This window comes from Limanda limanda, chromosome 19 (genome assembly GCF_963576545.1).
Source record: "Limanda limanda chromosome 19, fLimLim1.1, whole genome shotgun sequence".
NCBI classification, from domain to species: domain Eukaryota; kingdom Metazoa; phylum Chordata; class Actinopteri; order Pleuronectiformes; family Pleuronectidae; genus Limanda; species Limanda limanda.
The window spans coordinates 7,567,031-7,579,685 of NC_083654.1; the positions used below are offsets into that span (position 1 = coordinate 7,567,031).

A 12,655-nucleotide genomic window follows, 5' to 3' on the forward strand; every position below is an offset into this window, starting at 1 on the left:
ACATGACATTTGAGACCCCCTCCTCTTTTTCCACTGCACTCCACTCGATTTCCTTCCAAGCCTCTAACCTTTAAATAACACAAGTCTGGCGATGGTCCCATGCAACTAATGCTAATTACTGTTTTTTGTCTTTAAAAAAAACCCCAAAGGAAGTTGATCCCGTGCGTCCGAGCGCACTGAACCCATCACCAGCACTTCTGACTTCATCCATCCCATTTCCTGGACCAGCTTCCTGAGGGAGGCAGGGCTAGAGGAGCAGGCATGGGAAAGGTCGCCCCACTCTCTCTTTTTTTTCCGATTGCATCGATTCCGTTTTAAAAAGCAGGCCGATACGAGCCGAGCCGTGTGGACCACCGCAGTGCGTAAAGAGCCTGGCGAAGCAGTGAGGAGACGAACAAGGCTTCACGAGAGAGAAAGGTGAGGAGTTTCTAGAGTAATGAGAAAACTCTTGATTTACGTCACTATAACTGTTATCCCTGTAACTTCTCTATGAGTGAAATGCAGTGTGTGTGGTGAAGGTTTAATCCCCCAAAGTGGGATTCAGGTGTCTATATATAAATTCTATCAGACTTTTCATTCATAATTTGTGCCCCTTATTCGTGAAGTGAATTGCAGAGTGTCTTTTAAAACTTTCGCAACTTTTAAAGTTCCAGTAAAACTTCTGTTGTATTGAATCTGTCTTTCAATGCTTTATGATTACTTTTCAAATAGACATAATCTCATTATGTATAGGATTGGCTTTCATGTATTGGCATTTATTATTCAACCCTTTTATAAGTTATATTATATAAGTTATATTATTTAAATGCTTCAAATAAATCATATATGACTGGAAAAAAACACGCAGCAAATCAAATGACACTCAATGGTGTTACAAATGAAAGTATTGACAGTTTACGTTGGCTGATACATCGGAAGTTTGACTAGTACTGTAAAAGTTGTAAGTTTCAAAACATAGTGCTTTTCACTTTTGGTCCTAGTGTAATATGACAGTGAATTGCAGTGTCTTTTAAATCTTTAAAAACTTTTAGAAACTTCCGTTACATAAGCACAAATTTGTCTTCTAAAACAACATCAACAGCAAAGCAAATAATTAATAATTGTAAATAATGAAGTAGACTTATAGGCCAATAAAACACATTTTACTGGAACTTTAAAAGTTCACATCTGGTCATTGTGCTGTTATTTTGTTTACCTTGTGTAATCATTGAACAAATTGCAATGTCTTGTAGAACTTATATAACTATTTTGATTGCCTTCATGCGTTTTTCAATCCTTTATTTTTACAACTAATAATTATATGATTTGCTCACCCATATAATAACTTAGATAATGTGGCAATAATACACCTAATGAGATTAATGTTATTTATAAAGTGATAATGAAAAGCCTACTGTGATTTAGTGTCTGTGACAGTAATTGTTCTTGGTGATAGGACTTCATTGTATCTTAAGTGTTTATACATTATATTCGGCACTTGATGGTTTAATTATATAGATACTCCATGTGAACTGGTATTCTCATCTTTGGTGTATTTTGAGGTGATTAGAATAATCCTCAAGTCTTGAGGTCAAGTGGCTCAGTGTGCTTTTCGATTTTATGATCCCTGTCAAGTCCATTGTCCCGTCTTATCCTGTCAGAAAAGTTAGTGTTTTCTTTTTCAGGGAAAGTTTTTTTTTCTCACAGGGGAAGAAATAACAGAAAAACATAAATAGTCTAAACAAACACACAAATGTCAGAGTGGTGCCTTGACTCCCCCAGACAGGATGTTTGTTCAGATGCGTGTGTGCGTGCGTGCGCGTCCACATCAAGCTTCCCGACAAGCCACTGACGCGGCCATTTGTCACTAAAAGTTTCCAACAACCGCTGCCTCAATATGTCGTTAAAAGAGTTTATGATTTGAAACTGCTTCAAGTCACTCATAAACCCACCTTTAAAAATAGAATGCAGAAGATGTTAAAGTTTTAGGGGGCCTCTCCAGGACTCACTTAATCCAGTTTGAGGGTGAACAGTGAGATTGTACAGTGTTTCCATTTATGTTAAATAACTTTAGTGCCATGTGGTTTTGCTTTAGTTCATTTTAATGTGTAGGGGCTTTGTTTTTCCCCATCTTGATGATGGGGAGTTGGCGCCCACCTGAACAGCAACAGTGCAGTGAGCTCATGGAAGAACTAATAGGAGCCTACAGTAAAAGTCAGGTACAGTCGTTGTAAAAAAAGTATAAAAGACGCCATTATGTTGAATAGGTTGGAGAAGCTTAGCTCATTTGCTGCTTGTAGAAATAATGAAAAACTATAAAATATACATGTTAGGTGTAAGGTATTAAATCCAAGCCAGTGTGTTCAGTGATGTGAATGGAAGGGTTGGGAAAAGACGAACATAACAAGTATGCGGATGGCGCTGGCTCCAGTCACCTGACACAGCAGCTCCCAATTTGAACAAGCAGAAGAGAGGGTACTTTGAGTTTTGTTCTGTTACAGTTTGGTTCCATAGACCCGACACTCAGTCACGAAAGCAACCCACAATATTTGTAAGAATGTTTTGATGAGCTATTGACGAAAGAGTTTTTCTTATCGTAGTTCACACATTTAATATCTCTGCTGCAAATTTTCAGTTTTGAGCCTCGAGCCATTTTTTTCTTATTTTTATTCAAAAGTGTGGTCTTTTAGTCTGAGAGCCGGACCTATTGATTCCACATTCAGATTCAGTAATGCGCTTGTACTCAACGAACGCATGCTTGTGGTTGGATTTGCTCCGCTTGTGCTCAAAAAGTCGTTTCGATTTCCTGCGTTCTAGTTTCAGCATTTCTCTTAAAGGTTGGGGAATTTTGGCAAACTTATTGCACAAAAACGTCTAAGCCCAGAAGAAAAAAATCCAAGAGCAGGGGAGAAATGCCGAGATCAGGCATTTCACACATGCACAGCAGCAACATCAGCGCAAGGAGAAGAACTGAAGTGGAAAATACGCCATGGCTTAATTCCATAAAAGTTGATTTCTACTTGTTCTCCCCAAAATAAAAAATGTCAATATTTTGCATCCTTAGTTATATTCTACAAACATTCTTGTGTCAGCAATGCAATCTGTCAAAAGTTGGATAAACTGTTTTGTCATTCTCTCTGAACTGTCCCATAGAAGCAGAGGATGTCCAGAGCTGACTGGTCCTTCCTGGAGCATCTGCTGGAGGAGGGCCAAGAGTACTCGACTGGCCTCGGCCGTATCTGGCTCACCGTGCTCTTCCTGTTTCGTATGTTGGTGTTGGGAGCTGCTGCCGAATCTGCCTGGGATGACGAGCAGCACGACTTTGTCTGCAACACGCGCCAGCCTGGCTGCACCCCCGTGTGCTACGACAAAGCCTTCCCCATTTCCCACTTTCGCTACTTTGTCCTCCAAGTCATCTTCGTGTCCACGCCGACCATCTTCTATTTCGGATATGTGGCTATAAGGGCCGGGAAGGACAAGGAAAAAGAGGAAGAGGAGGCTGGCGGAAGTAAGAGAGGAGATGGGAGCAATAAGAAAGTGACACAAGTGAAACAAGAGGAGGGGGGGAAAGGTAAAAAAGCTGAAAAGGCTACTCCTGAGGCCCCTAAACTGAAAGGCAGGCTGCTGTGTGCGTACGCATTAAGCATCCTCGTAAAAGTCCTCCTGGAGGCTGGCTTCATCGTGGGGCTGTGGATCCTCTACAACGGCTTCATCATCCAATCAAAGTTTGAGTGCACAGGGTTCCCCTGTCCGTACAAGGTGGACTGCTTCGTCTCTCGGCCCACGGAGAAGACCATCTTCACCATCTACACTCAGGTGATCGCCGCCATCTCCCTGCTCCTCAACCTCCTCGAGCTCCTCCACCTCCTTCAGCTCGCCATCTCCCACCAGCTGGAGAAGCGCTACAGTGCCCAGCGGCGAGAATACCTACCTCAGCCTGAGAAAGTACCTGCCGGACAAAAGACTCCAGAGCTTCAGGCGGCGGTGTCACAGTCTTACACAGCAGGGGGTCACACCAGCCTGCCCATGCCGAGTGAGGCTGCATGCCATTCCAATCCCTGTGAGAGCAACGGGGATCTGGCCACAGAGGCCACCTGGGGCCCTGGGGAGGCTGGCAGTGACCTGCTTCCTAGTTATATGAACTGCATGGGCGCAATGAGGACGTCACATTCGCCAAGAGTCCATTATAAAAAACAAGCGCATCACACGGTTAAAAACAGTAAGGGTGCCCATAAGGTCCAGTCAAAGCTGAAACATTATGTTTGATGCAGTCAGATGGTGTTTATGACTATGAAAGCCTTGTTTGGTTTCTTGCTCTTTTTTTTTTTACTTATAAGTGGAATCCTGCACATAACCCTTGGGTGTCAGGAGTGCGGGCCGACAGCTCAAATAAGGGAGACATGAAGAAGAACAACTACTGCACTGTGAACCGCCATGCCTCAGAGGCAGGTAGACATTCAGCCAGAGATTCACCAGATAAATGAGGCTATTCAAAACGCAACATTCTGAGAACACTCCCCAAGGCAAAGACAACGAACACTCGGCCATGAGAAGATTACAGTCATAAGATGCCTTCAAATTGCATTTAATGGCTCTTGGTGCTCGATGCGACAGTGGAAAAAAACACTGCAGTGGGGGGTCCGAGGGAAACCGTGTGAGTGTGTATGGGAGGGAATGCGGCAGAGGCAGATTTAAGCATATTCCTCTGAGATTTGCACTGTAACCCATGGAGCTGTTGGAAGCACCCCCCCCCCTCTCTCTTCTCCCCAAGGCTGTGTCCACACTGTGGAATGTACTGGTCTCTGGGTCCTCGCTCCAGCTCCCAAGAGGATAATGGCTGCGTGGACACAGGCACGCACGCAGGCATACACATGCACATTCACATGCACATGGACATACAATGTACTTTTCCCCTTTCACCCAGTGTGTTTTGGCCACTTGAGTTGGGGAAGTGGAGTGGGAAGTCATGGGAATTCTGGCGAAGTGTGAGACTTATCATTTCCAGTATCAGTGGTATTTTATTCATGGAGAAAGCGAGAGGACCACAGCATACATCATCAACGCCGCTGAATAATGGAGGGAAGGCGAGCATCCAGTTTGAAAAGCGAACCTTTTTAGTGAGCTTGAGAGAGTTGAGAAAGTAAATAAGTGCATTTGTGATTGCACGGTGAATGGACTGAAAGAGGTACAGATATGTGCAAGTTCAACACCAGGAAATGATATATTATTATATGAAAACTGTATTTAATGTTTAAGCTATTGTGACCAATTGTTAATATTTATTATTTTGAATACAATAAATTGTAAACTACTATACATGAATGATGACACTGTCAATTTATCAATTAAGAATCATATATCCAGGAAAAAAATGTCCCCCTAAACAATAGCCTACTGCATTATTTGCAATCTATACAGAGGCTCTTTGTGGTGATGGCTTTATTCCCTTCTCTCTCTGAATGCAGGGATGAGATTTCCATGAGGAGGAAAATGTCCCCCAAGTGTGTGTTGCTTCTTTGCCCAAGCAGTACAATTTCCACAATCCAAACACTGTCACAATACGGAAGCAATAAATCACTCAGGAGAAGGCGCTATGGGAATAATAGAAAGGCCAATGTGTGGAGAAGTGGATGAGCCTCGCAGAGTATCATAAGCATAACCTCCTGAGGAGGGAAAAATATCTTTGATTTAATGGCTGTTTTCAAATCCACAGCTCTTGGCGGTAGAGAAGAAAGGCATCAATTATATGCCAGTAAAAGTTCATTCAAGGTGGAACAGCATATTGTTCTGCCTCTGTTTGATATCCCCTGGCCCCAGCTGACACTGCTAACACTGCTTTCTGTGGAGAGGAGCTGATAGAATCCAACACCTTCGACAAAGGTGCTCGCCCGGGCTCCGAATGAATGTAGCCATACGTCTTTCCAGAGATGTGGCTGCAGCCCTCTGCAATACGGCGCTCATTTCCAGCAATTTACAGAACTGTCTCCATGACGATAAGCAGTTATCTATGGCAGGAAAGAGGGTTTGTGGGAAATTGAGGTGAGGCCGACTCATAAAGGAACTATGTGGAGCCAACTAAAACCAGCTGAATAGCAGAAATTAAAAAAAGATTCAGATTGTTTTTTCTTTTTCAGCAGTTTTTATCTAAATGTATTGTGATTTAACAATAGAAAGACTATCTGAGTACTCGGAGAGGAATGTGTTTTTTGTTGTCGGCAGCCTCTCAGTGTGTCGAGGACAAATTGGCAGAGAGAACAATCCAAGCAGAGCCTGCCGGAGCTGCCCGGTTCAATGCCTGTTCACGAGAACTTGGCTGGCATTCTCCTGCAGCCTTGTTATCTCAGTCCAAGTGGGTGGGAGGGATGCTTGTGCGCTTGCGCGAATGGGTCCATGTGACCGGTCATGTGTGTTTGCTCACAAAAAAGCCAGGGGGGTCACGGAACAGATTGCACACTGTGACCCCATATGAGCCCTCTCGCTGCCAACCAAAGCAGCGGAACGGCGGAGTTCCCTTTACTGTGCCCATCCTCCTATGGGCGATTGAGCCGAAGAAGCCCTGCTCTGTTCTTTTTGTGGGGGAACACTCACCTCCTGTTCACGGAAGCAAATATTAATCTCCAAGATAAAAACAACAGCGAGTGCTGCTCCAACTCTCATTTTTGCCCTCCATTGAAATTGCTGCCCTTTTATAAAGATCACTGACTAGTGTGGATGATAGAGATGTTTTAACTGCATGTCTCCCTGTCATGACTATTATTCATGTCCAAACCTTTTCATTAAATCCAAGGTATTACAATCAGTCACATAGTTGTTGAAAGATTTTGAGATTTATAAAAGAAATATTTGTTTAAGGCAAGTTGTGCTTAAGGAGAAGTTGGGGTCATTTGCTGGAAAGACCCAAATCTGTGCGACAGGTCATCCTTAACAGTCACACATCCAAACTGTGGGATCTGATGCCATCATGACCACGTTTCCCGACATTGTTGAAGTCACTGCTGATGCACTTCCTCACTCTGTTGGTGCTGTTGATCACAGACAAAGAAGCGGCAAACCTGCAGACTCGTAAATGAGTGGACACACACAAACATCCACGCACAAGTTTTTAAGATTGTAAAGTCGTTCCAAGGGAGCCATCAAACAGGCTCCAGCAGCTCTTACATAAGGGCAACCCATGGGGTTAAAAAGCTAATCTCAACTCAAATCCCTACACCCTGTGATAAAACATAATATCATGTGATAATAGAAATATGTCTTTTCTTCCAAATGATACTATTTTGTTTACTTCGTTGTGCTGTAAATCACATGGCTCCTCAGGGCAACGTTTGAACAATGTTCACCCGCACAACAAGCATGAAAGCAGGAAATATGCAAGAAGTTAACACTGACCAGAAAACCATACTTAGCTAATTATGCCACCGACCGGTCCCCACAACAAACGTAAACAAAACCAACCTCTTTTACCACCTGTGTAAGAATCAGGTCAAACGGTACAGACACAGCCTATGAATGACAACCATTAAAGTATAGTAGAGTTCTCCAGAGGCTTTCGGCTGTGACACACTTTAAGGATCACAAAAACACACAAAAACAGAAAGAGATAACAGCTGGCATATCTGTGGCCCCAATTTACACGCTAAGGAAATTCAAGGAGTTATGACTAACAAGTAAAGATAAGCATCTTTATTGATTGCCAAGGAGGTTGTGTTTTGGCTCCCTGTCCATTCATTTGCCGTTTGAGTGGTTTGCTTGTTTGTCAGCAGGACTTCTCAAAAACTCCCGAAGTGTTTTGCGAAACTTGGTGAAAGGATGCCCCACGGGATGGAGTGTGGGACTGGACCAAGGGCGAAGGCATTTTTTGACATTTTCATCAATTTCACAGGGAATAATTCATGGATCTTGATGAAAAAAATAATCAGGCATATTTAAGGGACTGATATCAGAGTGTGTTCAATTTCAGGGAACTGCTGCCATTCAAGTGTGGGTATGAAATGACCTCTATTGGGATACGAGATTGGAAATGGCGAGCGCTGTGGTCGGGCTTCCTGCCAGCTGCACTGCTGATGGACCTGCGTATCTCTAGAAAGCCCCCTGAACAGGCAGAAAATGCCCACTCACAAAAAATACCCTTGAGAAGTCAGGAATGACCAGTCTGACCTCCCTTCACACGGACTGTAAACAAAGTATGGGCAAGCCCCTAAAATATAACGCAGTGGGATGAAGGAGGTTTTCAAAGTTATGCAATATCTCTATTTGGATGAAATGGGAACTTATTTATCTGGTGTAGCAAAGGCCGCTTTGTAGGACTTAGTGTTTACGTTGTTACGCGTGTGTTTGTGTGACAGGAATACAGTGTTGCATGCGCCAACTGCTTTTGTTTCTCTCAACGAGCACACACACAGTACCGACACACAACCGCCTCTTTAACCATAACAATGTCACGTCCAAGCACCAACTCCTTAATTTGGCCATTTGTGCTACTCAAAAAAAGAACAACAACGAAATGCTTTGAGCAGTCCCTAAATTTAAACCCTGGACAGGAAGTGGGTCCATATCTGTTTCCTGTTCCAGTATTGTTTCTCCCCAGGGAGAGCTCATTGGCGATTGTTCACCCTGACAATGGGGCTGCGGTAGGCATTGTTGCATTGTTTGGTCCTTCGCTCCCCTGTGTTGTGAAGCCCTAATGTCATGGCAACCCAATCAAAAAGCCCAGTGACCGATGGGTAAATGTGCAAAAAGTAACTTTTAAAAGACACTTGAGACAGTAAAAGCATGAAGAAGCATAGGGACCAGCTTCTTTATGAGGAGAGCTTTGAATAACTTCTTGAACAAAATGAGACAGGTGCTGCCAGAGATGTGTTTGGGGGAAAGAGTTCCAGAAAGAGCCTTACAAGAGGCCCTGTCACTTCAGGTCCAGGCATAGAACATTTCCCCACAGCGGCCATTTTTCTCTGAAACAACTACTTTAATGTTAAGGGTGGGAAACTCAAATGCTGTTAAAGACAATAATGTTGTGCTGCTCTGTGATCCAGGTTTGTTTGTCATATAAACACACGTAGCTAACTGATCTGCAACTGAAAAGACAATGGATAGGAAAATCTGTAGGGACATGGGGCCATGTGTCAAGGTTACCCACATATTTTAGGCCATGAGGGACGTATTTATATCGAAATATCAATACACATCTTGGACACATTTATACAAGACTGTATATAAAATCAACTGAAGCTTCTTTATCAAGCTATCAACATTAACTGTTGTGTCTTTTTACCAGACCTAAGACATAATCTGGTTAGGGCAGTAACATTATATCACATTCTGCTCGTTGGGACATATTCCTGTGTTCACACAGTTTGCTTCAACACAAAAGTTAGTTCCGAAACACTTTAGCATTGGATAGAGTATTTACCATAAGAGTACAAGGAGAAAACCTTACATAAGTGTAGAAAAAAATGATTGTGTCCATTCCACAGTCAGGATGTTGAAATAACCTTCATATCTTTGTTTTGTTATGATGATGTTGTTGTGAACTATGAATTTATTTTGCTTGATGTTCACTGGACTCCTGACTGGACAGATATGACAAAGAAGCAGCTCAGACGATCATGTGAGGATTCACATCAGTTCAAGATCGTGTCATGAAAATAAAACAGCTGTTCCGTTTTTTCATATTTAAGTGGTTGTGTCCAGGTGCAACAACAAGCTTGTGTTGACCTTAAATTTTGCTGCCGTACAAACTGTGGGGCGGAATGTTCTCCTTTCCTATCATAAGGGATGGTGTAATGTTTCTCATGCTAAAGTAGATGAGTTAGGAAACACTGAAGCTCCGTAACTCATTATTTAGAGAGTTCAAACAGCTCTTATTGTGTCGGCTGCTGAAACACTTCCAGGTCATTTCACTCACTTAGGGAGGTTTCTAAACAAAATGGGATATTCGAACACACCCATGGTCCCACGTCCCTTCAACTTTCACTATCTAATGTCTTTGCTAAACAGGGGGTGGCCTGAGAAATTAAAACAGTTAGTCACATTCCCTGTGTTTGTATGACCTAATAACCTGGATCACAGCAGTTTGTTATTCTGTTCATTACAGCATAAGCTTCCCACCCTGTGTGATGTCAGAGGAAAATGGTGTGAACACGGTCCACTGATCCTTAACGATGGAGACAGGGGGAGAGGTTATTGAGTCTGCAGGAAGGAGTGTGGCAGTCCATAATAAGACAGGAAGGTTCAAATAAGTAATAAGTACGAGATAAATTGTTTTTTAGAAGCTTCGGGTGTCAACCAGTTTTCTATTCTGGTGTATTCTCCTGTAAAAATATACCTGTAAATGTTATTGTAAAATGTTTAGTCTGTGTATGAGTTTGATAAAAGGCTATACCTGAACTCCAGGATTCTGTGTGTGTGTGTGTGTGTGTGTGTGTGTGTGTGTGTGTGTGTGTGTGTGTGTGTGTAGTTGTTTAATAGGGGGAAGTAGTGCCCTTCCAACAGGCAGACAGCTCTATTGTTCCTGCAGCACCGTCTCCAGCCTGTCCGCTCAGGATGTTCGATTGGACCTCCTTAGAAAAAAGAAAAAAAAGGAACAGCCAGCATCACCCTCACCTATTATCCCCCATCATCCAGCGAGAACAATAGAACACCTCCAGACGCCTTACTCTTCCCATGAGCCTCGGAGTTTGGTTCCCACAGCACTGTCCAGTTGTGAGGAGCCGGGGCCATTGTTAAGACGCCCAACCTGTCCTGTTGATTGTTCCCAGAAGGACACACACACACACTTCACACACATCACACTCCTTGTTAACTCCCTCTCGTTGTAATTTAGCTGCAGACTCACCCCCCCCTATCTCTCCATCCCCACTAGTTTCAACTGGAAACTTCCACCAGCTTGAAGCAATTGCCGCTCTGCACACGCACGACCGGGGTCACTGGACCGGAGCAGGTCATTCCACTGATAGCAAACGAGAAAAAGAGGGGAGTACAAGCTGATGGCTGCCGATAGCAGGGCAGCATTTACCGGTCCGGAGCCAGTGTTAATCTGGGCCTCATAATCTTTTCCCCTGTTTCACTACCTGGCAGGCGAACGTAGCAGAACTTATCCTGGCACAAAGGAAAGGTTACCATCCACTCAGAGAGATGGACCTTCCTGCTTCATTACTAAACACAGGAAAGGCTGCAGGACTGGAGTGAAAGTGTCAACAGAATAATTATTCTGAGTCCTTTGTAAGAGTCGTCACATCTTCCGATTCCAGGGAAGGTGAAAGTCAGTCAGAAATGCTGCTGCTGGAAAAAGAAAGTCTATAGAATAGCATAATTTTAGTAGGCCCTATAGTTGTATGCCTCAACCAACAAATCCGTCAATGTACATTTTGTCCAGATTCATATGATGTCCCTGTGATCTTTGACCATCAGTTCATCTTTAAGTTCATTGGACATCAAAAAGGTAATAAATTCAGTGAATGCAGACGTGAGATATCATGTTCAAGAGGCCAAAATGCCACCATGTCCTTGAACTTCGACTACGCAAACCGGATCAGTTGGTCTGTGAGTCTACGTGAACATTTGAGCCATATTTGAAAGGATTCTTTTGAGGCATTCTTAAGATAACACGTTCCTGAGATCTCAGTAACCTTGAACTTTGACCTCCAAATACAAATCCTGGAGTCTCAAGACGTAGTTGAGATGTTGTGTTCATGAGAGTGGGACGGACCAGAAAACCCAATGCTTTCAACCAGTGGCTGTCGTGGCAAAGAGGCAGAAAAATTGTACTATTCAACAATTAAAATTTTACTTTCAACTCGTATTCTAGACTAGACTATTTTTTTATTCCCAAAGACTTTTTACACTCTGTCCAGACTTGCTGTATAGATTCTATTGTCTTATCAGACCACGCTCCGGTACATCTATGCATTAACCCATTATTTAACATTCCTAGAACTCCCATTTGGAGATTCAATTCGTCATTTTTAAATAGTGACTCTTTTTGCGTTTTTGTCCGGAACAACTTATCACAATTCTGGCTCGACAATAAAAGCTCTCCAGTGTCCTCTGCCACGATTTGGAATGCAGCTAAAGCCACTTTACGTGGTTACCTTATATCCTACAGCTCTCATCAGAAAAAGGTTTTAGAGGAAAACAGAAAGAATCTTGAAAAAGAATTGACTAGGCTGGAGCAGATACATAAACAGTCACCTACTCTAGCAAACTTAAAGGCGCTAGTCGCTGTTAAGACTGCACTTAACTTGGATCATACTCGCCATGTTCAGAAACTGTTACTTTACACTAAACAGAAATATTATGAATTTGGCAATAAGTCCAGTCGCCTGCTTGCCCACCAACTGAAAAATCAAAATAATGATCGCTCAATTAATATGATAAGAACACAGAATGGGGATGTCACATATGATCCAACGATTGTCAATAGTACTTTCCGGGATTTTTATAAATCCCTGTATAGTACAGATAAGGCTGACGAGGCTGACATTGCTTCATATTTGAACAATGTCCCTTTACCTACTATTGCGGAGGAGGATCGCTACAGCCTAGACGCTGCATTCACTCCAGAGGAGGTCTGGGCTGCAATTCAGTCTATGCCAAATGGGAAGTGTCCAGGCCCCGACGGGTTTCCACTGGAATTTGTTAAGAAATTCTGGCCAGAGATCCGCACAATTTTTATGCCTGC

At 43.0% G+C, this 12,655-nt stretch overlaps 1 protein-coding gene across 2 annotated transcripts; it reads left to right on the forward strand.

Annotated features, from left to right (window-relative positions):
* The first annotated feature begins 308 nt into the window (after nt 1-308).
* Nucleotides 309-5,293, forward strand: gja4 (gap junction protein alpha 4). 2 transcript variants are annotated; one of them, XM_061092752.1, is made up of 2 exons: nt 309-417; nt 3,133-5,293. In XM_061092752.1, the coding sequence occupies exon 2, from the start codon at nt 3,142-3,144 to the stop codon at nt 4,243-4,245; it is 1,104 nt and encodes a 367-aa protein (XP_060948735.1). In that variant the 5' UTR covers nt 309-417; nt 3,133-3,141; the 3' UTR covers nt 4,246-5,293. The 2 variants fall into 2 exon arrangements, with proteins under 2 accessions (XP_060948735.1, XP_060948736.1); XM_061092753.1 differs by having other exon boundaries at nt 3,136-5,293.
* The last annotated feature ends 7,362 nt before the right edge of the window (nt 5,294-12,655 follow it).